General features: G+C 41.0%; 1 protein-coding gene across 5 annotated transcripts in view; it reads right to left on the reverse strand.

Annotated features, from left to right (window-relative positions):
• The window catches only part of CFAP54 (cilia and flagella associated protein 54), a 184,614-nt gene that overhangs the window by 44,734 nt on the left and 112,195 nt on the right, over positions 1-27,685 (reverse strand). For all 5 annotated transcript variants that reach the window (XM_038387606.2, XM_038387605.2, XM_043491960.1 and 2 more), the window contains 8 exons: positions 24,478-24,660; positions 21,310-21,396; positions 20,247-20,369; positions 18,546-18,599; positions 13,359-13,575; positions 12,197-12,288; positions 10,679-10,848; positions 685-787 (listed from right to left, as the gene is read on the reverse strand). In XM_038387606.2, the coding sequence (XP_038243534.1) occupies positions 685-787; positions 10,679-10,848; positions 12,197-12,288; positions 13,359-13,575; positions 18,546-18,599; positions 20,247-20,369; positions 21,310-21,396; positions 24,478-24,660 (1,029 nt within the window). The remainder of the gene's footprint in view (positions 1-684; positions 788-10,678; positions 10,849-12,196; positions 12,289-13,358; positions 13,576-18,545; positions 18,600-20,246; positions 20,370-21,309; positions 21,397-24,477; positions 24,661-27,685) is intronic.

Genomic DNA, 27,685 nt, shown 5'->3' on the forward strand with positions numbered 1-27,685 from the left:
ATTGAGAATTAGGAGAATTGATCAGACACTCTTCTAATTTTAGATCTCAGTGGTGATGTGTACTTCTCTCTCAGGCTCTTCCAGTGAAATGCTCTCACTCAATACATTTGCTTATACAATTTACGTATAGTAAAGTCAATCATGTATTTATTATATAGCATCCAAAAGTGTCTGAAGAGGTTTGAAGTTCAAATATATATTTTACAGTATAAAAGAAAATCCTTGATTTGTATACTGTTGCACAACTACTGGGAGGAGGTTAGGTCAATACAACAAGGTATTTCTCTGGTGGTCTTTTTTGTTGTTTTGTTTTGCTTTTCATGGGGTTTATAGGCAGAGGAAATGCTGATGCTAAAATATGCAACATGAAAAAGTATCCTAATTGCTTTTACAATACTCCCACAGCATATTAACTACTATGATGGCAATTAAAAGTCAATGTTTAATTACAGTAACCATACAGAGTTATCAGATATATTAGACCTCTCCTATACTAAGACTAAAAGTAAATTTAATACTTCAGATATCACTGCATAATAGCTGTAGATAAATGTATGAGGGGTGATCACCACACTAGCATTTCTAAAAGAGGTTCAGCAGTGTGCTCAATTTGACATTTTGATGCAAGACTTTACATAGCAAGCAAACAATAATTTACAAAGTAGAATCTGTATCAATACATACTCGATGCTCTGTTTGCTGTATATTTAGCTGAATATGTGGAACATTCTTCCTGAAAATGATTGCATCCTGAAGAAGTCGAATTGCAGAGAAAGCCAAAGCAGCACTGACAGGGAACATATTGTTAAAAAACAAAATTATGTACCATTTTATGCTTTCATGTAATCATTCTGATGTCTAGACCATTTCTGATTGTGAATCAGCAGTTATAGACTAGATTTTTCTTAATTAATACAAAAAGTGTATCTATAGCATATACTGAATTTACAAAAACAATGAGGAGTCTGGTGGCACCTTAAAGACTAACAGATTTATTTGGGCATAAGCTTTCATTGGTGAAAAACCCACTTCTATGCAGAGTTATTTACTGTGGCCAACAAGCTCCCCTCACCCGCCGCCCCCCTGCCTAGCGCGCCGCGTCCTGGCTCCTCTGCCTATCTCCAGATGCTTCCTGCCGCCAAACAGCTGTTTGGCGGCACTTAGTGCTTTCCTGGAAGGAGCGGGGAGGAGACAGAGAAGAGGCAGGGTGGGACAGGGATTGGGGAAGGGGTTGGAATAGGGTCAGGGAGAGGGCAGAGTTGGGGCGGGGACTTTGGGGAAGGAGTTGGAATGGAGGCAGGGAAGGGGTGGGAAGAGGCGGGGCAGAGTCGGGGCCTCATGGAAGGGGTGGAGTGGGGGTGGGGCCAGGGGCTTTTGTATCTTTGTATGAAAATGTGTCAGTGATACGGCCCTTCGGCCAATGTACTAGTCCTCATGTGGCCCTCCTGGTGATTTGAGTTTGAGATCCCTGGTTTAAAGTCAGAAAAACCTGTTAACAGAGGCTGTGCCACTTTCTGCAGGCTAGGAAAGGAAAGGACGCACCCCTCTTCCTTGGTATCCCTTTGTAACTATACTTCAGGCTTTTGCCAAGTCCCTGTAGAGAGGCTTCTCTCTTCCCAAGATTGAATCAAGAGAATTCCTTTACATAGTCTCCAGTAAGCAGGCACATGGTATTTGGAAGTTGCCCCCTCACCATCATTCAACATTGCTAGAGATTGACTTTCAGTAACCTTTAATATAAAAAGGCTATAACAGGCACACTGAGAAGCACATACATGCAACCCAAGGCCCAGTGCTCTCTGAACCACTGTACTGTGAACATCAAGTGTTCAAAAATCATCAGTCAGCGCCCCCCCTCCTGACATCATGAGATTGGCTTGAAAATAATAAATGATGGGCTTTTTTTCTTTGCCTTCTGGTTTCTGAGCCTGTACACTGCACTTGGGTCACATTTTCAAGATTTTTTTTTGCAACCACAAGGGCAATAAACTTCATTTTTAAAAAACCTAAAAGGTAAGATTCTTGTGCAACCTCGTTCTAGCAGTTAGGGCATTAGGAAAAAATATGAGTGTTGGCAACACTCTAATTAAACAGTGCTTCTTTGAAAAAGAGAGGACTTACCAGTTACATTGAGATTTTATGACTGAAAAGGAATCTCCAACAATTGCAGATATAGATGAAAATCCCACATTTTGTCAAAAGAATTAAGGTATTTTCAAGACAGGAAAGTGTTTGGGAAACTGATCTAGTGGGAAAATCTTTTCTAACAAATGCTCTTGAGCCAATCATAGGCCCACCCTCCAGAGAATGTGCTCTTTGTAACAGCTGTCCCCAACTTTCTACTTTTTTCAGAGTAGCAGCTGTGTTAGTCTGTATTCGCAAAAAGAAAAGGAGTACTTGTGGCACCTTAGAGACTAACAAATTTATTAGAGCATAAGCTTTCGTGAGCTACAGCTCACTTCATCGGATGCATTAGGTGGAAAAAACAGATAAACCCATTGTTTCATGTTCTCTGTGTGTGTGTATATAAATCTCTCCTCTGTTTTTTCCACCTAATGCATCCGATGAAGTGAGCTGTAGCTCACGAAAGCTTATGCTCTAATAAATTTGTTAGTCTCTAAGGTGCCACAAGTACTCCTTTTCTTTTTGCAACTTTCTACTGAATCAGAGCTACAAGCAACAAAGTCACACGTTCGGTTACACCATATGAGTTATATGTATTTTTCCAATCTTCCCATCTTTCACCACCTTTCTGAAATGTTATTGCTTTTCTGTGATATTGAACAATGCAAAGTATTTCCAAGCTACCATAACTCAAAAGGCAAAAGCTCCAACTTCTTGTTGGAAGGCATAAAACTATTCCACAAATTAATTGTTCAAAAATGATAAGCCAGGTTAATTTACACTGCGGCCTCTTTGCACACTCTGGCAATGTAAAGCTGCCTTAAAGTGAGAGTAAATATAATTTAAGGCCTCTAAATACTGAAAATGGGAATCAGACTGTGAAATTTGAAAAATGCTAGATTGAACGTTCTAGAAGACACAGTCCTTTATTTATGCAGAAAACAGACAAAGGATGAACAGCAGTATTCTAAGATTCCCCCTCAGGGAACAGATGGCCAGGATCCCCTGGGGGACTAACATGAAAGGGAAGGGAGTCCAGGAGAGCTGGCTGTATTTCAAGGAATCCCTGTTGAGGTTACAGGGACAAACCATCCCGATGAGTCGAAAGAATAGTAAATATGGCAGGCGACCAGCTTGGCTTAATGGTGAAATCCTAGCGGATCTTAAACATAAAAAAGAAGCTTACAAGAAGTGGAAGCTTGGACATATGACCAGGGAAGAGTATAAAAATATTGCTCGGGCATGTAGGAAAGATATCAGGAGGGCCAAATCGCACCTGGAGCTGCAGCTAGCAAGAGATGTCAAGAGTAACAAGAAGGGTTTCTTCAGGTATGTTGGCAACAAGAAGAAAGCCAAGGAAAGTGTGGGCCCCTTACTGAATGAGGGAGGCAAGCTAGTGACAGAGGATGTGGAAAAAGCTAATGTACTCAATGCTTTTTTTGCCTCTGTTTTCACTAACAAGGTCAGCTCCCAGACTGCTGTGCTGGGCAACACAAAATGGGGAAGAGATGGCCAGCCCTCTGTAGAGATAGAGGTGGTTAGGGACTATTTAGAAAAGCTGGACGTGCACAAGTCCATGGGGCCGGACGAATTGCATCCGAGAGTGCTGAAGGAATTGGCGGCTGTGATTGCAGAGCCCTTGGCCATTATCTTTGAAAACTCGTGGCGAACGGGGGAAGTCCCGGATGACTGGAAAAAGGCTAATGTAGTGCCCATCTTTAAAAAAGGGAAGAAGGAGGATCCTGGGAACTACAGGCCGGTCAGCCTAACCTCAGTCCCTGGAAAAATCATGGAGCAGGTCCTCAAAGAATCAATCCTGAAGCACTTAGAGGAGAGGAAAGTGATCAGGAACAGTCAGCATGGATTCACCAAGGGAAGGTCATGCCTGACTAATCTAATCGCCTTTTATGATGAGATTACTGGTTCTGTGGATGAAGGGAAAGCAGTGGATGTATTGTTTCTTGACTTTAGCAAAGCTTTTGACACGGTCTCCCACAGCATTCTTGTCAGCAAGTTAAGGAAGTATGGGCTGGATGAATGCACTATAAGGTGGGTAGAAAGCTGGCTAGATTGTCGGGCTCAACGGGTAGTGATCAATGGCTCCATGTCTAGTTGGCAGCCGGTGTCAAGTGGAGTGCCCCAGGGGTCGGTCCTGGGGCCCGTTTTGTTCAATATCTTCATAAATGATCTGGAGGATGGTGTGGATTGCACTCTCAGCAAATTTGCGGATGATACTAAACTGGGAGGAGTGGTAGATACGCTGGAGGGGAGGGATAGGATACAGAAGGACCTAGACAAATTGGAGGATTGGGCCAAAAGAAATCTAATGAGGTTCAATAAGGATAAATGCAGGGTCCTGCACTTAGGATGGAAGAATCCAATGCACCGCTACAGACTAGGGACCGAATGGCTCGGCAGCAGTTCTGCGGAAAAGGACCTAGGGGTGACAGTGGACGAGAAGCTGGATATGAGTCAGCAGTGTGCCCTTGTTGCCAAGAAGGCCAATGGCATTTTGGGTTGTATAAGTAGGGGCATAGCGAGCAGATCGAGGGACGTGATCGTTCCCCTCTATTCGACACTGGTGAGGCCTCATCTGGAGTACTGTGTCCAGTTTTGGGCCCCACACTACAGGAAGGATGTGGATAAATTGGAAAGAGTACAACGAAGGGCAACGAAAATGATTAGGGGTCTAGAGCACATGACTTATGAGGAGAGGCTGAGGGAGCTGGGATTGTTTAGTCTGCAGAAGAGAAGAATGAGGGGGGATTTGATAGCTGCTTTCAACTACCTGAAAGGGGGTTTCAAAGAGGATGGCTCTAGACTGTTCTCAATGGTAGCAGATGACAGAACGAGGAGTAATGGTCTCAAGTTGCAATGGGGGAGGTTTAGATTGGATATTAGGAAAAACTTTTTCACTAAGAGGGTGGTGAAACACTGGAATGCGTTACCTAGGGAGGTGGTGAATCTCCTTCCTTAGAGGTTTTTAAGGTCAGGCTTGACAAAGCCCTGGCTGGGATGATTTAACTGGGACTTGGTCCTGCTTTGAGCAGGGGGTTGGACTAGATGACCTTCTGGGGTCCCTTCCAACCCTGATATTCTATGATTCTATGATTCTATGAACAGCAGTATTCTAAGATTACTCACATACTCCTACCAATATGTGTCAACTGCACACTGGACTGACTTCATCGATTCAGTACACAAAGAGCCTCAAACAGTAATGAAAACCAAGAAAGCAGTTTTAGTAGTACTTGTGGCACCTTAGAGACTAACAACGAAAGCTTATGCTCAAATAGATTTGTTAGTCTCTAAGGTGCCACAAGTACTCCTTTTCTTTCTGCGGATTCAGACTAACACAGCTGCTATTCTGAAGCCTGTTTTAGTAGTGCTTAGTCTTCCCACTCTTCCCAACTGAATTCTTAAAGTCTGATTTGCCACCACTTTATTCCAGTTTTACATAATGGTGAAAAACTACCTATGCCCTGCACTTTGTGTAGTCCCATTGAGTTCAATGGGATTATTCTTGTGCATAAAGGTATTCAGGGCTATCAGTGTTTTTCAGGATAGGGACTATAATGTGGAAGACACCCAGTGAGGCCAATGAGGGGGCTGGTATGGTACTGGAGGTGAGTTCTGCCTAGACCAGGCATTCCAGTCCTTTCATTTGTTAGGAGAATGGAAATGGTTCCTGAAGAAGGCCTTGGACTTCCTGAAGTGGAAAAAGAAGGAACCCACTTCAGAATCAGAGGTGGAGGCAGAGAACTGTGAAGCCAGGGTCATGCAGTACCAGGCAGCATAACCACAAATCAGGTCTGTGATCTATGATGCAACTACAGTACTGGCAGCAGCATTCAGGGTTTCCTATGCTGAGGTGGTGCAGTTACTTACGGTAGTCTCTGAGCCAACACTAAGGAGATTGAAGAAAGCAGTACAGGACTCGAGGTCACAAGGACCAAAACAGATCCAAATGTTGGAGGCAACATATGCATCACTTGTGTGATGGTTCCACATGGCACTGCTGGTCTGGATGGTTGGCAAGGGCGGTACCAAAAGGCTCAGCAGATCTTATGCAGCTCTGTAGGCCTCCAGAGTGGTCAGTACCAAAAGAGGCCTTTGCCCTCACATCCCCATGCTCAGCAATGATGGTTCCACCATCTGCACTGATGAGGTAACTGATCTCAGTGGCCCCAGAATCGGTACTATAGTCAATGGCTTTGCTCATGAGATCCACTAAACTGCAGTACCGGGGAGCGGTCGGCCAAAGGGCACACTGTACCCTTGTACTTCAATACAAGACTGGCTAACTTCTGCAGCCAAAGAGTCCCATACAGAGGAGTTTGATGAAGTCAAAGCTGTCCTCTTCTTAGGCGTCAGCAGCTGAGGGTGCTCCAAGTGCTTGTACCTCTTGGAAGACTGTCCTGGTTAGTGGAATTGTCACAGGGTTCACTTACCACTGCTGGCCACTGTGGGGAATAGCTCTGCCAGTCTGCATCCTCCCTCCGGTGGTGTCTTCTCCCATCTTGTCTCATTCTGCTGCCTCGCTCATTCCCAGATCTGCAGCTTCCTCTTCATGGCTTGGCCCTCCAGCCAGATCATTAAAGTCTTCCCCTCTGGAGAATTCAAAGTCCTTCCACAGCCTGTTGTCTAGCTGGTGTCTCCACTGCGCTGTGCCACTACCCAGTCGCTGGTAAGGGAACCAGACTCACCCTCTACACAGGGTTTCAGCCCAGAGACCCTATAACATACAGCCAAAGGCTATATCTCCTTAGTCTTCGCTGCAGTTTCCCGGGCTCCTTCCTACCTTACTAGCATCTCCCCTCCCTGGGTTTGCCACCCTCCAACTCCCTCTACTCAGGAAGTGACTGTAGCCTACTTCCTTGCAACCATTTTCACCCTTGCAATAGCCAGCTACTTGGTTATATACTGGCCACCTGTTCCTGCACAGCTGAGCCTATTCCTAATTAGTGGCCTGCTCCCCAGTTACTCCTCCAGGTGCATCTGGGGGATTTAAATGGCCTGCCTGGCCACCTTAACCCCTTCCAACCCAGTGTGGGACAGATGCCCTGTCATAGCAATCTCCTCCTGTCTCTGTCTGCAGGTAAGGCCAGGGGAGCACTTCTGAAAGGAATGGTCAAGGAACTCCCTCAATCTGACTGATCTGGTTCTGATGCTGGGCAAAGGGCAGCCTCCATGGGGATGTATCTGAGAGACTCTTATTTTTGCTTTCTTGTTCTAGTCTTGAAACTCTGGTAGTCTGGATTCCTGTCCCTGACGTGGCTCTTACCCAAATACTTCAAACAGCAGGAGTCAGGGTCACTCATAGATTCACAGGCATTGGTTTGTGACCCCTGGAGCAGGACTTGAAGCCAAGGGCCCTTGGCATAGGCTTCCCAAAGCCCAGATCCACTAACTATTGACATTAAGGATATAAAAGGAAAACAAAAAGAAAAGGAAAAAGAGGTCCAAGGAAACAAAATGAGTACCACTAACTACAACTAAGCTAACTACTAATTATCAAAAGCTAGAAAGAGGAATGAGTACACTCTAAGAACAGACAGTAAGAAGGAACTGAAGGATGGGCAGAGCAGTTCTGCCTTTTATACCCTCAACTCAGAGCAGGAGACAGAGGCCTGGCACCTCTCTGAGTATTGCTTGGGAAAACTCTCTGGCATTGGTGTGCAAGGCACACACACATCTAGTGTAATGGATATATGCAAACATTTGAAGATTAAGTACCGTACTTCCTTCCTGACCACTTTGTATCACCCATCTATAAGGCCGACTGAACATCTACCCTGCACTGGAGAGCCCCAAAAGATAATCAGCAAATGCTTGACACACACTGGTACCCCTAAAAGAAAAGGAGGACTTGTGGCACCTTAGAGACTAACAAATTTATTTGAGCATAAGCTTTCGTGAGCTATAGCTCACTTCATCGGATGCATCCTTTTCTTTTTGCGAATACAGACTAACACGGCTGCTACTCTGAAACTGGTACCCCTGACACCGTAAAAAGAGGTTCCAGTCTGAAGCAAATTGTAAGCCAAGAGAGAAACAATACCTAGTTGGATACGGACAAGAGAGTTTCATAAAATTGACATAGCAATCAAAAGGGTAGAGCAGTCATTGCATACTGGTCAGTTATTTCTCTTGGGGAAATTTACAGCAGCATTAATCTGCTTGACAGGAACAGTGAATCACAAGGATTACACGAGGAGAAATGTCCACAGGCAGTCTACAAGTTCTCATTTCCGCATCTATACTAAATACCTTATTAACTCTGATACAAAAGCACCAGTCCTGCTGCCTGGACTTCAGGGAAACTTCTGTCTTTTTTAAAACAATCTAAAGAAAATTCAGCTGAAAGATTATATAGTTGTGCTATCTCAATGTCTTCAGTTAATTTGTGAATATTCGTACAGCACTTTGAAGATGGAGAATGGTAGATAAGTCCAATATATAATTAATATTAATCCATGTATTTAAGAGAAAATATTCTCTTTGGTAGGCTGTGAGCCAAGGCTACATGAGGATTCAACTGGATCACAGACAATTTATTAGAACACCAGAAAGGGGAATTGCAGTTCAGCATGATAATAGTGGGAGAATGGAACGGTAAACTAAAACACGAGTGATTAGCCCATAAAGGGGTGACAAGCTAAGCTTAAATCTCTAATTAACAGCCCACTGCAATGCAAATACTGTTTACATCAAATAAAAGACCTAACTAAAGGGAAGAGGTAGACATTATCAAAAACAAAAAATACTGTAATAAAATCATCATTCTTATAAAAATAGATTAATTTATTTTATTTTATACTAAGCAGGTAATAAGCAGGAAAATTCTCCCAAATTAAACATTAATGTGATATGAAGATGATTATACAGAAACTTCTATGAATAATCTGTATCTCTATTGTGCTTGATATTTCTAAAGTACAGGAAAACCTCAATTTTATGAAGGTCTCAAAGGGCACCTGAAATTTTCACAAAATCTGAGGTTTAGAAATTATGGGGAAATCTGAAAATCATGAAAATACAACAGTATTCTACACAATACTATTAATTCAATTTAAAAATGCAAATATACTTCAGTGCAATTAATATCTAATTCATTCAAATATATTAAAACTATATTAATACAATTAGAACAGATCTAAAATCTAGTATTACAATTGAAATCTAACATCAATCAGTAAATCTGATGAATGTTCTCTTAGGCCAGGGACACAAAGGCATTTTAAAATAAAACAATTTCATAAATTCAGAAAAAAAAGATTTTGCACAAAAAGATGTTCTCTATATATTAAAATTATACCAAAAATAGGAAGGCATCTGCTAAAATTTCCAGACTCTTATTTTCAGTAAAAATCCTGCGTGTTTTTTTTTAATTCTGCAAAATATTATATCACAAACACTCTATCTGGAGCAACTGATATGTCAAATACTGATGATTTTTTTAAAATAAAACAAACCATAGAAATAGACAATAGAATCCTAATGCAATTTGCCATGCACACAAATGACCCGCACCACACCTTAAGTAGGGGTGGATATTGTCTGGCTTGCTGGGGGAAGGAGTATAGCACTTTATGGGTGGGGGATGAGAGAGAAGCTCAGTAGATGCTACAAAAGTGAGTGGGTCAGCTTGGCAACGCTGACATGTCCCCCAGGGACTGGAAGGGCTGGGGAATTGATAAAGGGCAAGCCTGGAGGGAGAAGCCCGTTTTCCTCGGACCAGGCTCAGCAGCACTTACCTCCTTCCCGTTGGAGGTGGCAAAATGCTAAATTTGGACAGGACCTGCTATGGGCTTTGTGCTAGTTGCTCCTTTCTAGGGGGGCTGGGAAGGATGTTTTCCCTCACCACAAGATTGGCCAAGGTAGAAAGTGGGGGGGTGCTTCGCCTTCCCCACAGTAGGCTCAGGGAGATGTTTGTTATGGTGAGTAGGGAAGGAGTTAGGCTATGATGTCGCAACTCATTATATAAGTGTGAGGTGGGTGTCCAGTGCAGGTACTCCATAGGGAAGTGACATAGTGACCAGATACATGGCTTGGTAAAGGACTTTAAAAGGAGATGTATGTTAAAGGAGTGGAACTGGGGAGGTTCAGGGCTCCTATGACTAGCACGGCAGGGAGCCAACCCCCCCTTCCTTATAGCCCACCTTACCCTTCCTTCGGGGGCAGGAGTAGTAAGGTCCTAGCAATGGGTTGGCTGGGGGGCCTGGATGGAAAAAAAGCGGGGATGCTTGCGGAAGCCCTCAGGTAGATATTGAAATGATCATGGAGTTACCTGCACTGGACACTTTTATCTGCCGGGTAGTCCCAGACATCTAGTAATAAAGTTGCAGCCTGATTAAAATAATATCAAGCGTCTGCTGTCCTTCTTTTGGCATAGACGGGCAATTATTGTTGTTACTTCCGGTAGCTTTTAAGGTTTGAAATTTATGAGCATCTTTGAAAGCAAAGAGGATAGTTGGTTTTTTTTGGGGTGGAGGGTGAAAGGGGGGGGGGTAATCTTACATTCAGCAAGCTGCAATGTGTTCTGGTTATTTACCTGAAAGCAGTTTGATGTCTCTGCTGAGAAATAGCTGCAAGCTGAAGCTTGGCCTCAATAACAGTCTCTAATTCTACAGCAGAACAGTGAGAAATCTTCCTGTCATATTCGTTCTGTATGTTGGCTACAAGATAGTTAAGCCTTTCTTCAGTTTCTGTCAATAAAATCCCCTATGAGAAGAACATCACAACATCATGTAATTTAAAGAAATAATACAAATAATAGAAAGATGCTTAACCACAGCCCTGAGCCCCCTCCTAAACCTCATCCTTGACCCCACATCAAAGCCCACACCCCTACCTGGAGCCCTTACCCCCACACACATCCCAACTGCCTGCCCCAGCCTGGAGCCCTCTCCCGCATCCTGAACCCCTCATTTCTGGCCCCACCCTGGAACCTACACCCCCAGCCCAGAGCCCATACCTCCTCCCACACCCTGCCTCAGCCCAGCCCCCCCCCATACTCCAAACCCCTCAGTCCCAGCCTGGAGCACCCTCCTACCCCCCAAGCCCCTCATCCCCAACCCCACTCCAGAATCTGCAGCCCCAGCCAGAGCTGTCACACACCCTCATACCCCAACCACCTCCCTCAGCCCAGAGCCCACTTCCATACTCCAAACCCCTCGGCTCCACCCCCCCAGCACAGAGCCCCCTCCTGTACCTCAAACCTCTCATCCTGGGCCCCATCCCAGAGCCTGCACCCACAGCCAGAGCCCTCACCCCTTCCTGCACCCCAGCCCCCTGAGCCAGCCCAGTGAAAATGAGCAAGTGAGTGAGGGTGGGGAGAGCAAGCAACAGAGGGGAGATGGAGTGAGCTTGGCGCCAGGGCCTCAGAGAAGGGGTGAGGCATGGGCTTGGCCTCAGAGGAGGAGTGGGGCAGGGGTGGGGCAAGGGTGTTCGGTTTTGTGTGAGTAGAAAGTTGACAACCCTAGTGAGGGCAGAAGCCCAGAGCCCAGGACGCCCCAGCTGTAGCCACTGGAAGCAAAATCCTCCAGCCCGGCAAGAGTCACTGCGGGAGGAAGCCCCATGGTTGGTGCCTGGTGCTGTGGCAGAAGCCATTGGGATGGGGGGGGGATGTGGAACGGAAGCCTGGAGCCCAGCTCCTGGGCTGCTGCAGCATAGAAGTGAGGGTGTACCACTCTCATTTCTGCGCTGCCTCTGTAGGTGCGTTTGATCTCCACACCAAGGGCGGCGGTGCAGAGAAGGACAATTCCTGTCCCTCCCTAGTGAGGCCGGAATAGCAGCTAGGAGCCGTGGAGTCCCAGCAGCAGGAGAGATCAGATTTCATGGGGGAGGGCTGATTTCACGGTCCATGATGTTTTTCATGGCCATGAGATTGGTAGGACACTACCTACTACTACTAACAGCTTGGGTCACATTAGAACCAGTGACCTAGAAAGTAGAGACTCTAACTCATTTCCAGTTCCCTACATCATCTAGTCCCCACAGTATAATTTCGGCTACATAGGAAATATATCATTTCATGAATAGTGGACTGTTTCCTAAACAACAAAATTACCTTTAGCATAGTCATATTTAATTCGTCTTTACATCTGACCAGCTGCATAATAATGCTGCTTTGTTCCTGGTGTCTTGTAACTTCAGCATTAACTGGCAAATAAAAATTTGTAAAAGCAAAGGACAGCAGTTAAATTCCAAGAAAGACTTCAACTTACATAGGAGCAGAGCTGAGCAAATAATTCTCAATAATTTGAAGAATTTATCTTATTTTTCTATTCACTGAATATTCATGAGAAATTCATGACTTTTCTCCAACATATTTTTTATTTACATTTGTTCTACTATCCTGCCAAACTTTTTATATTTCACACATCTCAGTTGCAGCTACAGGACTCTCCGTTTAGAGATTGGGGGATTTTGGGGGGGGGGGGGGCAGAAAATTTGGAAAAGCCTCCAATCCCACAAGAGCTAGCTCCATGAAGAAAAGGACAGCCTGCACTGCCAATGAGGAAGAACAGAGCAGTTAGGCATAGTTTATATATAATAAACTAAATCCAACAACCTTTGGAACAAACAAAGGATGTCTTTCTTGTCATTCTGACCATTTTGTTTGTTCCCGTATCATCTACTCTGTCTTCAACTTTTTATATTGTAAGATCTTTGGGACATGAACTATCTCTTATGTTTGGAGAGGGCCCCAACATATCTTGGGAGATTCCACAATATATATAATTAATAATAATAAGTGAAGCATTCTGACTATGAAAGGAAAATAAATAGGTGACCACATCATGATCTGAAAAGTATCTTCTGGTGGGTAATTTATGACAAAGAAAAGGAAACCAGTCATTCATCTCCCAAGATGAAAAAATGGATACTCATTTGGAAGAAAGTGATCAGGAAATGTTAAAACAGTACAAAGCACAAAAAGCCATGGGATCCACCAACAATAATGTATCTATAAAAACAAGAATGAAAGGCAACTCTAAATGAAATTTAAATATGAAATTTTAACTATAAAAAATTGAAAACTTATATGTTCAAACTTTCTAAAATAAAAAATAAACGTTTACATTTTCAGCAAGACATAATATGAATATTCTTTAAAATGCATCAGTATAACGTATACAGAAATGTTAAAAATGATGAAATTATACATGAAACAAGCTGGAGAATAAAATCAAATGATGATCAGACTTTTTCATGACAATTATAATTACTTTTTATGCTTGACTCCATGATTCTGCTTGGCTTTTTTAAGTTAGTGTTATCCACAGAATAGATTGTTTTAATCACTTTTTCAGGAATGCTATTTATTGTTGCCGAAAGACAAATGATGAAATGCATTTTGGCCAAAGTTAATTTATTCATGATTTGTTGATCACACATTGAAACCACAGCTGGAGGTAGACTCCAATTAAATACTTCTTCTAGTACCTACAAGCAAAGTTAATAATTCGAATTAATATGCAATTACATGCTAACCACCATATTTGAATTCAATAAAAGAAATGTGTATTCCACGTCTATTAATGACATTCATGAACATACAAGTAGATATGACTCATACTAGATAATATAATATTTGTCACCATGGAGGAATTGGTGTTTTTCTGCCAAGTGGTCACATATGGGAGGGCCTGGCAGGTGAGTTTCCCACTGGAGGAGAAAGTCAATGACAAAGAGTCTGGATATTTTCATAATTTGTTCTATTTACGAAGTATATACCTGTACTTGAACAGAGGTAGTCACAAAAAGTATACAAGTAAACCTCTATATCAGTAATCTCAGCCAAAATCCCAATTCTGCTCCCAGACTTGATTCTTGTTAGAGAATTAAGGCAGGGAGCAAACTCGCATTATTTGCAACCCCCCATAGCAAAAAAACCCCTGCATCATAAAACTAACAATACTGTGCATTTGCTACACAACTTTGTATTTTTCACTCTACTCTCTGTAAATGCTTCCTTAATTATTACCAGTAATAATTATAACTTTTTAGTTCTTCATAAATATTAAATTTCGTATCAAACCCCTGAAGAGAGAAGTAAGTACTATTATCACCATTTTTTAGACAGGAAACCTGACACATACAGATGTGACATGACCAAAGCAGAATAATGCCCATAGAATCCTTGATGCTCCATCTTAGAACTGAGTTATCAGTTCTGATATTTATATCTCTTGGTACTAAAACTAAACACTGTTTTCATAGTATCCAAAAGAATGTATGACACTGTATGTAACAGCACCATCTGGTGATCCTTGCCATAACAACTTAATCAGGACTTCTGTATAATACAGTAATTTTGAATATCATCAGAAGATTTTCCAGACCAGGGTGTGAATATATGGTTTCACTGATGTCAATAGCAAAACTCCACTGACTTTAGTGGGCCCAGGATTTCACCCATGCTGTTGAGAAAGGAAAACATGAAAATATATTCCTGGTACTTACACAGCCCTCCATCAGACAATCCCAATACACTTTTTACAAATAGCCTTTAATCATTCTTCAAGAAGACTGAGTTTTAATATCCTCATTTTAGATGGGTAAACTTAGAAACAGGACGGATAAATGGTTCCCCAAGATCACACAGAAACCAAAGGCAAGGTCCAACTATAGAAACCAAAAATACTGGCTCAGTGCTCTAACCAGTAGATGGGACATGTACTTTCAAATCATTACTCAAACAGAAGTCTGAATAAATTGAGTTAACAAAAGAGATGTCATCAATTAAAAAAATCTTGCTTCTTTCTACTACTGTTTCTTTCTTAGTACTTCTTTACTTCTTTCTACTGTTGTTACAAGTGTCATGTAAACTTACTGTAAATTAAAGTTTGTTTATTTACATAGTGTATCCACAGAACTTTGTGTAGAGTCAGTTTCACTATTTCTCCTGCACATTCAACTGGCTGTTTCCCCCTGGATCTTGTACACAGCACTAGGGAGAGAAAATGTTAAAACCCTGGAAACTAAAAGATAAGTAAATAATTACCATGCAACTTTCACTAAATATTAGGAATGGGTAATTCATTATGTAGACTATGGATTCTGTGTCCTCCCATATTTTTCTAAATATACATTTCACATATCCACCCTGCCATAGAAAAACATATAAGTCAGCACTGAAAGGAGTAACAAAGCTAGAAGGGAGTAACAAAGCTAGAAGAGTAACAAATTTATTTGAGCATAATAAACCTGGTGGCTGAACTTTGTCCTCACCCACAACTATTTCACATTTGGGGACAATGTATACCTTCAAATCAGCGGCACTGCTATGGATACCCACGTGGCCCCACAGTATGCCAACATTTTTATGGCTGACTTAGAACAACGCTTCCTCAGCTCTCGTCCCCTAATGCCCCTACTCTACTTGCGCTACATTGATGACATCTTCATCATCTGGACCCATGGAAAAGAAGCCCTTGAGGAATTCCACCATGATTTCAACAATTTCTATCCCACCATCAATCTCAGCTTGGACCAGTCCACACAAGAGATCCACTTCCTGGATCCTACAGTGCTAATAAGCGATGGTCACATGAACACCACCCTATACCAGAAACCTACTTACCGCTATACTTACCTACATGCCTCCAGCTTTCATCCAGACCACACCACACGATCCATTGTCTACAGCCAAGCTCTAAGATACAACCACATTTGCTCCAACCCCTCAGACAGAGACCAATACCTACAAGATCTCTATCAAGCATTCTTACAACTACAATACCCACCTGCTGAAGTGAAGAAACAGACTGACAGAGCCAGAAGAGTACCCAGAAGTCACCTACTACAGGACAGGCCCAACAAAGAAAGTAACAGAACGCCACTAGCCGTCACCTTCAGCCCCCAACTAAAACCTCTCCAGCGCATCATCAAGGATCTACAACTTATTCTGAAGGATGACCCATCACTCTCACAGATCTTGGGAGACAGGTCAGTCCTCGCTGACAGACAGACCCTCAACCTGAAGCAAATACTCACCAGCAACTACACACCACACAACAAGAACACTAACCCAGGAACCTATCCTTGCAACAAAGCTTGTTGCCAACTCTGTCCACATATCTACTCAAGGGGACACCATCATAGGACCTAATCACAGCAGCCACACTATCAGAGGCTCATTCACCTGCACATCTACCAATGTGATATATGTCATCATGTGCCAGCAATGCCCCTCTGCCATGTCCATTGGCCAAACCGGACAGTCTCTATGCAAAAGAATAAATGGACACGTCAAGAATTATAACATTCAAAAACCAGTTGGCGAACACTTCAACCTCCCTGGACACTCAATTACAGACCTAAAAGTGGCAATACTTCAACAAAAATACTTCAAAAACAGACTCCAACGAGAAACAGCAGAACTGGAACTAATCTGCGAACTGGACACAATTAAATTAGGCTTGAATAAAGACTGGGAGTGGATGAATCATTACACTAACTAAAAACTATTTCCCCATGCTAATTTCCCCCCTACTGTTACTCACACCTTCTTGTCAACTGTTGGAAATGGGCCATCCTGATTATCATTACAAAATTTTTTTCTCTCCTGCTGATAATAGCACACCTTAATCGATTGGTCTTGTTAAGAGTTGGTATGGCAACCCCCATTTTTTCATGTTCTCTGTATATCTATCTATCTATCTATCTATCTTCCTACTGTATTTTCCACTGAATGCATCTGATGAAGTGGGCTTTAGCCCACAAAAGCTTATGCTCAAATAAATGTGTTAGTCTCTAAGGTGCCACAAGTACTCCCCTTTCTTTCTGCTGATACCGACTAACACAGCTACCACTCTAAAAGCTAGAAGAGGTTCTTAATATAGTACCATGAAGTATATAAATAGCAGAACTAACTAAATCAAATCTCAAGATAGAGCCACAGTGATTCTGTGGAGATTCTTCTGCTTTGGTCATGTCAAATGTCTGTCAGTTTTCTCATTTGATAAACTGGCAATAATAATACTAACTGTGACGTTATATGATTAAAATATGACCATGTATATTATTGTTGCTACCACTGTTATACAATTGCAACAACTCTTGTGCAAAGTATGGTCATGTAAGGTGTCAATAGAAAAGTTATGATTTGTTGAATATGATTATCCTATTTGTATGCATGTATCGTATGTATCATGCATGTATTCATGAAGTTATGAATATTGACTATGTACCTGTATTTCATATGTGTTTGCTCCTGGGTAACACCGACCAGGTGGTTTACATCCATTCTAGCCAGCACATCGTGAATGGAGTATTCAAGTTGATAGCCCATCAACAAACACAATAGGCCATGGAAGAAGCTTATCCCCACCTGATGGACTTTCCTGTGGTTGTCCCAGTCAGAATATGGATAATGGCCCCTGCTATGACTCACTGAAGCCTGCAAGGGCACGTGACCAGCTCATGTGACACTGGACTACATCTTGTGGTTGTACTTTTCCACAAACTGCTGAGGGTTTTGTTTGGGACAATGACGTTCCCAACATATGGCAGAAAGTATAAAAGGCCCTGGATACATCTCCATTTGGCCTCTTTCCTGCTCTGATCTCTGGACTATGAATTTATACTAATGGGAGTATTCTAACCAAAGGACTGAGGACCTTCAAGTCATTTGGAAGCAACCAGAGACTTAACAAGCCAGCAATTTATTTCATCACTGCTTCAAGCTTGATCCAAGAACTTTGCAATTTTTTTATGTATTTGATTCCCTTAACCAATTTTAAGTCTCTCTTCTTTTCTCTTGTAAATAAACCGTTAGATATTAGATACTAAAGGATTAGCAACAGCATGATTATAGGATAAGATCTAAGTTATATATTGACCTGGGTGTGTGGCTAGTCCTTTGGAATCAGAAGAGCCCTTTGATTGATGAAACTGGTTTTAAATAACCACTCATCATTAAGTCTAGTGCCTGGGAGTTGAAAGGAGGACTGGAATACATAAGGAGGCTGCATTTCTGACTTCTTGTTAGCCAGTGTGGTAAGACAGAAATTTACTTCTGTTGCTCGTTTGGTATTTCTCATGGAAGAATAACCACCAGTTTTGCAGTGTGTCTGCCCTATTTCTTAGTAGTTTGTCCTGAATCTGATATTCTCAGTTGTGACCCACTGAGGCACGGTGAGACTAACTTCTATCCAAAGAGGCCTATTGTGAAATTTAATGTATATGAAGTGCTAAAGAGTGTTATTATTAACATAAAATCATAAATAATAATTAAAGGAAACATTTACAGAAGCATATAATGGACAATACAAAGTTATATAGAAAGCACAGGAATAGGTATATTCTCCAGGTCACATAATTCCTATTGACTCTAACAGGTACTATGCAGGTGAATAGTCATGCTCTGAACTAACATTTTAGTTCTATGAGACATAAAGTTGTTTTCTTACCTGTAAGTTTGCATTCGTCAGGAGGGGTTTCGATGAGTTGAATTTCTGAAAAGACTGTAATTAAAATGTAACAATGAATGATGAATGAGTTGCTGATGATCTTACAAGGAACTTGGGGGAAACCAATGTAGTGGTACAGTGTCAGATGCTATATTGTCATGTAAGCCTCAGTTCAGAAACGCATTTAATCATATGTTCAAATGCAGTTGACTTCAGTAGGGCTGAGCACATGCTTAAGTGCTGCTCTGAATAATGAAGGTTCCCAGAGGGCCAAAGAAAATATCACTAATGGTACTAGTGTCCTTTAAGGCCCAATCTAGTGGGGGTGAAATATGTTCACTCTCTTTAGGAAACAACACTGGTATCTTACTCTTGCACGACTTTCAGCTTCTTAACCCATGAAGTGTCTCCCTATGGCATTTGTTTGAAAGAAACATTGGAAATTTTAAATAAGATCACCTTTCTGCCTGAACACTTTTCATTTAAGTAATGTTTCATATGAAATCTAAGATTACTACACATTAAAATGAGGAAAGGAAGATGTTTTTCTCTTTTTTTAGATTAATTAATTTGTGGTTTTGACATTTTGTATATTTTCAGCGTCTTTGTAATCGGTTTTCCTTATCCCTGATTCTGGTCTCAATAACACTAGTGGAACGGAAATCAGAATCTAGCCTTTTGTGCATTTGATGTCACTGCCTCTGTAGTCAGTTTCACTGTTTCCCCATAATCAGTCATTTTCCCCTGTTGCCTGTGTTAGCTTTTCACACAAACAGAGGAATAAAAACATTTTAAAAAAGAGGACCATGTAATTGTAATGCTACAAAATTTTCAAGGAACTTGGGGCCACATTTGGTATGTAAAACTAATTTGTACTCATCTTTCCAGACTGACTGGATTCTAAAATAACAGTGGCCCTTTTAAAAGGGCTACAAGCTTCTCCTATAGTGAAATGCTAAAAATTGTAACCAAATATTAACAGGAAGAGAGGAAGATAATGTTAACTGAAGGCAATTAAAGAACTCAAGTAGTGAAAAGATATGATTTGTAATGTGTTAGTTTATTTTTTAATCTAGCGTGGGTGATTCTAATCCTCAAATGACAAACAACAGAACTTATCAGGCTATCAGACCTTTGTTTTGGACACTAAAGTATATACATACACTTACACACATACTTCTTTACATGAGATTACGGGAAAGGAACGTTAAAGTTGCAAAATAAAATGTTTCAAGATCAGTAGATGCCCAAGTGCATACATCCTTAACTCTGTCCCTTTGTGAATACGCATTACAAGAAAGGGTGAAATCCTAGCATCACTGCAGTCAATGGGAATTTTGCCATAGACTGAAATAAGGCTAGGATTTCACCCATAGTCTTAAACTACTTGGTCACATACTATTTTTTCCTGCAAGACACCTGCCTTACTCATTGTATAGGCTGGATGGAACACAGTGAAGAAGGAAGGTATTCAAAATTTATTTTTGTCTTCACTGTTCAGTGACTGTTCTCTCCCTCATTCAGTGCACGTCACCTAAACTGCTTATTGCATGATGCTGGAGTACTGGTAATTTCAGGAACTAGTAATGGCTCTACTGCTTGTAAAGGTTTTTGATCATTATAATTCAATGAAGGAGAACCAAGTATTATAGTTTAGTGGCATATGAGAGTACAAATATAATTCAAGCATGAATATTTTACCATCATTTTCCCAATAAGTTTGTAGCCTGCAGGTACTTTCCAGGGAATTTTTTCGCCATGATTGAGCAGACATAGTTCATGGAAAGCCTCCGCAAAAAATCCTAAATCTGTAAGTACTTTAATCTTTAAAGAAATAAGAAATTGAGATTTAGTTTTAGTGTTTTTTCTTAGTCATTCCATTTATTTACAATAAAATATATTAAAAGGGAAATCTTCAAGTAATTTTGACCCAAATTTGGACCATTGGACACAATTTAATGGAGAATGTTCGTTGCTAGACAGCAATCCTGTATGTCTTGTACTGAATAAAGGAACCCAAAAGCTGAAGATTTCATGTAACAACAATAAAATAAACAAACTTTCTCCAAAACTGAAAAAAAAATCAATTAGGGTTCAGGTTTGGTTAGAACTTTATAGTTATAGGTTCAAGTCAGTTCCTATTTTATCCAAATCAATGTAGTCATCCCTTCTCCATCATCATCATTTCCTTGAGTCATCCAAACTCTAGAATAGTTAAGCTTTCACTTACAAGTTATGTTATTTTAAAAAATGCACTCACACTAAGATTTAAAGAACTTTAGCAGGAGTACAAATGAAGTGACAAAACTATTCCAAAAGTTATGACAAAGTTCTTGATGACATTACTGGTGTTGACAGTGAGTAAGGAAGTGAATAAGGACAGCCACATTCACGTACACGCCATACTTTAAAAAAAATTAAAAAGAGCAGGAGAGGGAAAAATCAATGTTTGCCAAAGAAAAAGGCCAGAATCAGAAGGGAATATGTTATGTTCATATTTTTGACTATTGTAGGAGAATTGATTAGTAAAAACAGTAATAAAAATAAGTGATTTCAATCACAAAGGACTCTCATTCCATCAAGATGCTCATTGAGAGAAAAAATATTGAACAAGAACTCAAGTATAAAATATTTCTTTTACAGTTCATGGCACAATGTTATATACCAAGGAACAGTAAATCAATTACATTTAGTAATAAAGTTAAATGAAACTTTTATTCCAAAATGGAATATGTTGTAGCAGCTAGAAGGTTTATTACATTACCTTGAGGATTCTTCCCTCAATACATTTAACCGGGTCCCGACAAATTTCAGAAACAAAGTATTGGTACAATGTGAACAATGGCAAAACCTGCAGAAAAAAATGTTAGATGGTCTAGACATAAAAGCCAGAAAGTCTGCCAACACAAAAATACAGTACTGCGAAGACTGTACGTTAAAGAAAACACAGGAAAGTAGCCTAAGTTACAGTGGTAATACTTCCACTGCCATCCTGGCTTGACATCTTCTTCAGAACTGCTTCTCTTGTGTTGTGTGAAGAATGTATACTTTACAAAATTCTATAAATGGCTAAAGCCAATCCTACTATTCTTAGAGCACTGTCTTTCATCTGTTCAATACAACAGACTTTAAAGTTTCCTCAAAATTATCCTCTTAGCTCAGGCGTGTTTGATGTACCATAGGAGAGTACATCTATTTGAAAGAATTTAGTACACAGGGTTGTTCAAAGAGTCTGCACTCGCCAAAAATTTTCTAAAACAATAACTAAAAGGATAAAAGTATACCTATGACATTATAAAATATTAAACACCTAGTCAAATATAATAATGTTCTAATTTAAGCTATTTAGATTATAATACAAATTGAATCCTGACAAGGCTCAGTTGAGTTGAATCTGCATATCCAACAGTGAATTTGTCTTTTGATCTAAATTATATTTATTAGACAAAATTAATAAAAGGTAAATCTTGATCCTATAATCTTTACTTATGTGATTAACATTTAACTATCCAAACAGTCCCATTAATTTCAATTCAACTTCTGATCTAAGGGTAACTCACACAAAAAAGTACAATGTACTAGGACTCAGTCCTGCAATCATAAATAAACTTTGTTCACTATTTTAAAGATTAAAATCTACTCAGGTTAAAAATCGTACTTGGATTAACATTGAAAGAACTTTTGTAATCTGATTTACTGTTCACCACTTATACTGTTTGTTTTCTTTTTAATTTTCTTTCAGCGTGGACAACGAAAACAAGCTAGGCAGTGTTACTTTGGTTTATAGTTATTTTCTTGTCAATGTTACTTTACGGTTCTCATGAACTAGTTTAATAGTTCTGTGTCTGAATTACGAAGTCCTCAAGGGATTCTTAGTCTGTTCTTAAAATGTTTTCTCTGCAAATTTAAAGTATTTCTGAAAAAAATATATTCTGTAAAATATTATTTTAACAAACCAAAATCTGGAGCCAAATTTGACCTCACTTTAAGTGTGCTTTAATGGTGTCCATTGTCTAAAATAATCCCACAACTGATTACACTGTACAATATACTGGAAATGTAGCTCTTGCCCTGCTGGTACTGCTATTGCAGTGCCTCTGATCCATGGCCTACTAGCTACTCTACCTGATAAAGGAGCAATGTGTCTATAAATGTGCAGAAAGAGGTGTGTGATTAGCAATCTGCTCTCTGAGATAGATAAGCAGGTGAGAGTGTGTGTTTCATTAAAGTAGGAGAGAAAGAGGCAATCTGTATAGAATAAAATTAACCTGGGGGCTAGGAGCAGACAGAATTAAAGTGGGAAATGGGAAGGAACTTGGTGGAGGGCAGGGGTACATTCGAGAGCCTTGCAGCAGGACCTGCTGCCATAATAGCGGAAGCAGGTTAAATGTACTTTGTTGCAAGTGCAATTGGGTGGGCAAAAAAAAGAGACTGCGGTAATTTGCAGGAAAACACTAAATCTCCAGTCAGTTTGTCATAAATAGAATTTCAGCAAAGTAAAGCAAGTTTTTCTTTTTTTTTTAATAAAAGTTTCAATACTTAAATTTAAGCAAAGGATCAAAAGAAATTTGCTGTCTATTATAACAGGAGTTAAAATATTTTTACATAGTTTAAACCAGATTTGTTTTATTCTTTTAGTGATAAAAATTGTGTCTGAATTCCATTTGTATATATATTAACCAACTTTAAAAAAAAATAGCATAGGAGAATCTGTCTCTCTTGTGGGATTTGCAGGATCTAAGGTTTTTGTGGGTGAGAATGGAATAAAAATGCAAGAAACAATGCAGGAGCGGTTGGGAGTGGGTATTGCAGGGCAGGACGGAAGCAGGATTAAAGAAACAGTCCCACGCAGGGCTCTAGTAAAGATAATCAATTAGGGAAGGAAGTGGTGAAGACAGATCTTTAAGAGAAGGAAGAGAAAATGAGAGTGAGGAAAACAAAACTAAAATAACTTACTGAATCTATAATTAAAGTTCTCTAATGTGCTTTGAATGTATTGCATCTACACTCACTTTTGAAGTACAGTGGCTCTTGAAATCACATATATTATGTGTTTTCCTCCAAAGTGCTTAGGAATAGTAGACACACAATGCATTTTTGGCTTCCTGTCATGTACAAATGCCCTATCTATGCTAACCAATTGTAATCCACTGACAACCTGGACACACCGTGAGTGGTAGAAAAGCCAGCAGCTGCATTTACTGAGGAGGACACAGCATAAGCACAGTGGTTGTATAGCTCTGCAGCCAATTCCATTTGTAAACTGGATAAAATCCTAGTTTATCTCTGCATCTGGCTTCATGTGAAAAGCGCTTCTATGCCTGAGCTTAGCTCTACTCCTTGACTATTACTGACACTTTCAAGAAGGGAGGAAATAAATGAGAGAGAGAGAGAGAGACCATTACAATATTCCACCAACATTTCTTTTAACAACATGGCATGAAATAATAAATCAGTATCGCCGACCTTACACATGCAAAATGTACAGACCCTAAGGCAGTCATTCTCAAACTTATTTGATCATGACCCCCTTCTTTGTGTCTGTAGTAGTTTATGCACTCCCTGCCCCAGGCACCTGGCCAGCACCTGCCACTCTCTGGCTGCCCAGCTCTTAATGTGTGCAGTAAGATTTTTTCCCCTAAAGCTTCTCATGCCCCCCGCCCCCAGAATACATTCTATGATACTCCTGGAGGCATCCCCCTCCTCGGGACACACACACACCCCAGTTTGAGAATCTCTGCCCTAAGGGATTAAAAAATGCAGAACTCTGTGCCATGACCCCGTTGCAACAGCCCCCAGACCACCAGCCAACAAAGATAACAAGGGCTCTCTTCAAAACCTGCAGGGTACCCACAACAGATTAAGCACAACAATTTACTATTAAATATGATGACTTACAATTCATTTATATATGTTTTTCAATAGTACTTACTATTAGATTTTGCTTTGCACAATGCAATTCAAATATAAGGAAACTCAGACTTGCAACTACAGTGGAGACATCGGCTCTGTAGCGATCAGAGAACAAATCAATGCCTGGAATAAGTTTGTGTATTTCATATTGTGCAAAGTCACAATCAGCTGTGGGATGTGGAATAGAGACTCTAAAAAGTGTCTGAAAATAATAAAATGACATATTTGTAAGTATATATGCAGCTGTGAAGCATAAGAAAGGATGAACAAATCCCAAAGCTCAAAATGAAATTCAGTCAACTTCTACATTTCACCTGGTTCCAAATGAAACCATGCAAAATTGTAGAGGAATGATTAATGTTTTCATGTCTGAACCTTGATAGAGTAAGAGATCCGGCTGTAGATGGATAAAAGAGAGCATCAGATGACACTGAGCAAAGCGCAGAAGGAGATCTATGTCCAGAAAAGCCACAAACAATGTCTGTTTGTCTGGATAGGTAAATTATATTCAAAGGTAAATTAAATTCAAAATTACTGCTAATTTGCTTTCAGTGGCTTTCTCTGTGTTGGTCCTCATCACTTGGTCTGATACGCAGGATGACTATCATCATCAAGCAGTATTTTCCTGCTCTCTAATTCTATCCTCTCCTCCTTCAGAATTTTCTGGGAACCTATGCAGTCCCTGAGCAGATTTATAACAACCAGTTGTGTGGCAAAGGGAGAGATGCTGGTAGTCTTAGTTATTTGTTGATTTAGGATTTGGAGGGAAGTCTATAACAAACAAACTAAAACAAACACACACGAACACACCCACATCCATCCCAATAAACAAAATTACCACAAAAGAAGCCTCAGCAAATATGCCACTTCCTGCTAAAAAAACCTTCCTAATGGGGTTTAGGGCTCAGCTTTCTCAGTCAGAGCACATCCAAACAAGACTTTAGAAAGAGTGGAAGAAGTATAATAATAAATCTCCAGAGAGCCTCTTGAAAATGTGTCAGGTAACCCCTAGGAGAAGAGTATAAAGCCTCCTGATAGCATACAGCAGGGCTGGCCAACCTGAGCCTGAGAAGGAGCCAGAATTTACCAATGTATATTGCCAAAGAGCCACAGTAATACATCAGCAGCACCCCATCAGCTTCCCACCGCTCCAGCCCCCAGTGCCTCCAACCCGCCAGCAGCCCTGCCAGTCAGCTCCTCCCACCTACCATAATAATCTGTTTCGCATGAGCAGGAAGCGGGGGGGGGGGGGGGGAGGGAGAGGAGCAATGAGCTCATGGCAGGCTCGGGAGAAGGGGCAGGAGCCTTGGGGGAAGGAGTGGAGTGGGGACAGAGCCTGGGGCAGAGCAGGGAGTTGAGCAATGAGCACCCCTTGGCACACTGGAAAGTTAATGTTTGTAGCTCCAGCCCCAGAGTCAACGTCTGTGCAAGGAGCCACTTATTAACCTCCAAAGAGCCGCATGTGGCTCCGGAGCCACAGGTTGACCACCCCTGGCGTACAGGAAGGAATTAATGACGCATTCAAGCACTTCAGGAGCCAGGGAAAACAAGGAGGAAGAGCTTGTTGAGATTCCTTACCTCATGGAAGTCTTAAAGCATCTCTTTATGGAGAGTATCTTCCCCCACAGAAGGGCTTCTCTCTCTTTTACACAAGCTTAGCAGGCTGGTTTGGTCTTTTACAGCCTGTGACTCCACCAACTTCCTGCTGCTTCTGGAAGAGTCACTACCACCTTTACGCAAGCTAAGGGGCTGGTTTTGTCTGTCACAACTCAGGACTCTGCTTCAGCCACCTCCTTGTTTCACTGAGGTAGGTGAGATTTCTTTCATTGAAAGTAGAAACCACAATAGCCGTCCCAAGGTAAAAATGCTACTGTAAGAGGCAGAACCAATGGGAGGTTTTTTCCCTTTTTTCTATTATAGTCTTCTTTGGTCACGAGAGAAATGGCTACTATTTGAAGACATGAACCCTGCCCTCCTGTGCCTGCTGAGTGAGGGAGAAGTCAAAGTGAAAAAGCTGAGGAGAGAGCCCTAGAGAGTGGGAACATCCTGGATAGTGATGGCCGTCATCCTGCCTGCCAGCATCTTTACTATGCTAGACCAAGCCACAGAATAGTACTGTTTTTGACACATGGACAGTAAGTTTAAATAGGGAAAATGTGTTTTCTTTGAGTTGTTTACTAAAGTTGATCCATCTTAAATGGATTTTAAGGGGCAAAATTTGTAGAAGGGCGAGTATTGTACAAGATAAAAATGTTGTCTCTGAAATTGAAAATTCCTCCTATACAGAGACTATGACATCACAATTAGCACTCATGGCCTAGAGACTTGCCATGTCTACACTGCCACTTATGTCGGCAAAAGCTATGTCGCTCAGGGATGTGAAAAAAAACACACCTTTGAGCAACATACTTTTCACCGGCATAAGTGGTAAGCGTGCACAGTGCTATGTGGGTGGAAGAGCCTCTCCTGCCAATATAGCCACTGCCACGCATGGAGGTGGTTCTATTATGTCGATGGGAGAGCTCTCTCCCATCAGCATAGAATGTCTACATGAGCGATCTTACAGTGGCACAGCTGTATCAGTACAGCTGTGCCACTGTAAGCTCACTAGAGCAGACATGGCCTTACTGTTTATATATTCATGCAGCAATGTGAAACACAAAATAGCTAGCATAAACCTGGGATAATAACTAGATTAAAGACTATACCAAAAAGAGGAAACAATGTTATAAAACAACCTTCCAAACCAAACAAGTTATGGGACTTTACCCTTGTCAGGTACCATGGCAGCACACTCTGATCACATTTTGCAGCACACTCTTCTACCAAGCTTCTACCAGCCATCTGAATGAACTAGGACAGATCCAACTCCAGTCATGCACAAGTATTTCCAATAGGACAATACTGCGATGATCGGCTGATACTATTGCTCTCTGATTCATGGAATCAACATTTTTCAGCTTTGTATCACAGACACTATAGCGCTAATAGATAATTGAAATTCTTTTGCTCAAATGTTAGGATTTGGTTTCTATTCTTGGTGAAGTTAACAGGGCTTCAGTCTGGATGGGTTCTATCCTCGTGGATCAGGTTGCAGCATAAGGATCCTAGAATGATGCATGTGATTAAAATAATGCATGAATTTTCTATTCTCCATTTTTTTGGATGAAGCTGATTAAGTTCCTGAGGCTGCACTGGTATCTATTAGCATAGACCCCTGTGCGTAT

Source organism: Dermochelys coriacea, chromosome 1 (assembly GCF_009764565.3).
Source record: "Dermochelys coriacea isolate rDerCor1 chromosome 1, rDerCor1.pri.v4, whole genome shotgun sequence".
NCBI lineage: Eukaryota > Metazoa > Chordata > Testudines > Dermochelyidae > Dermochelys > Dermochelys coriacea.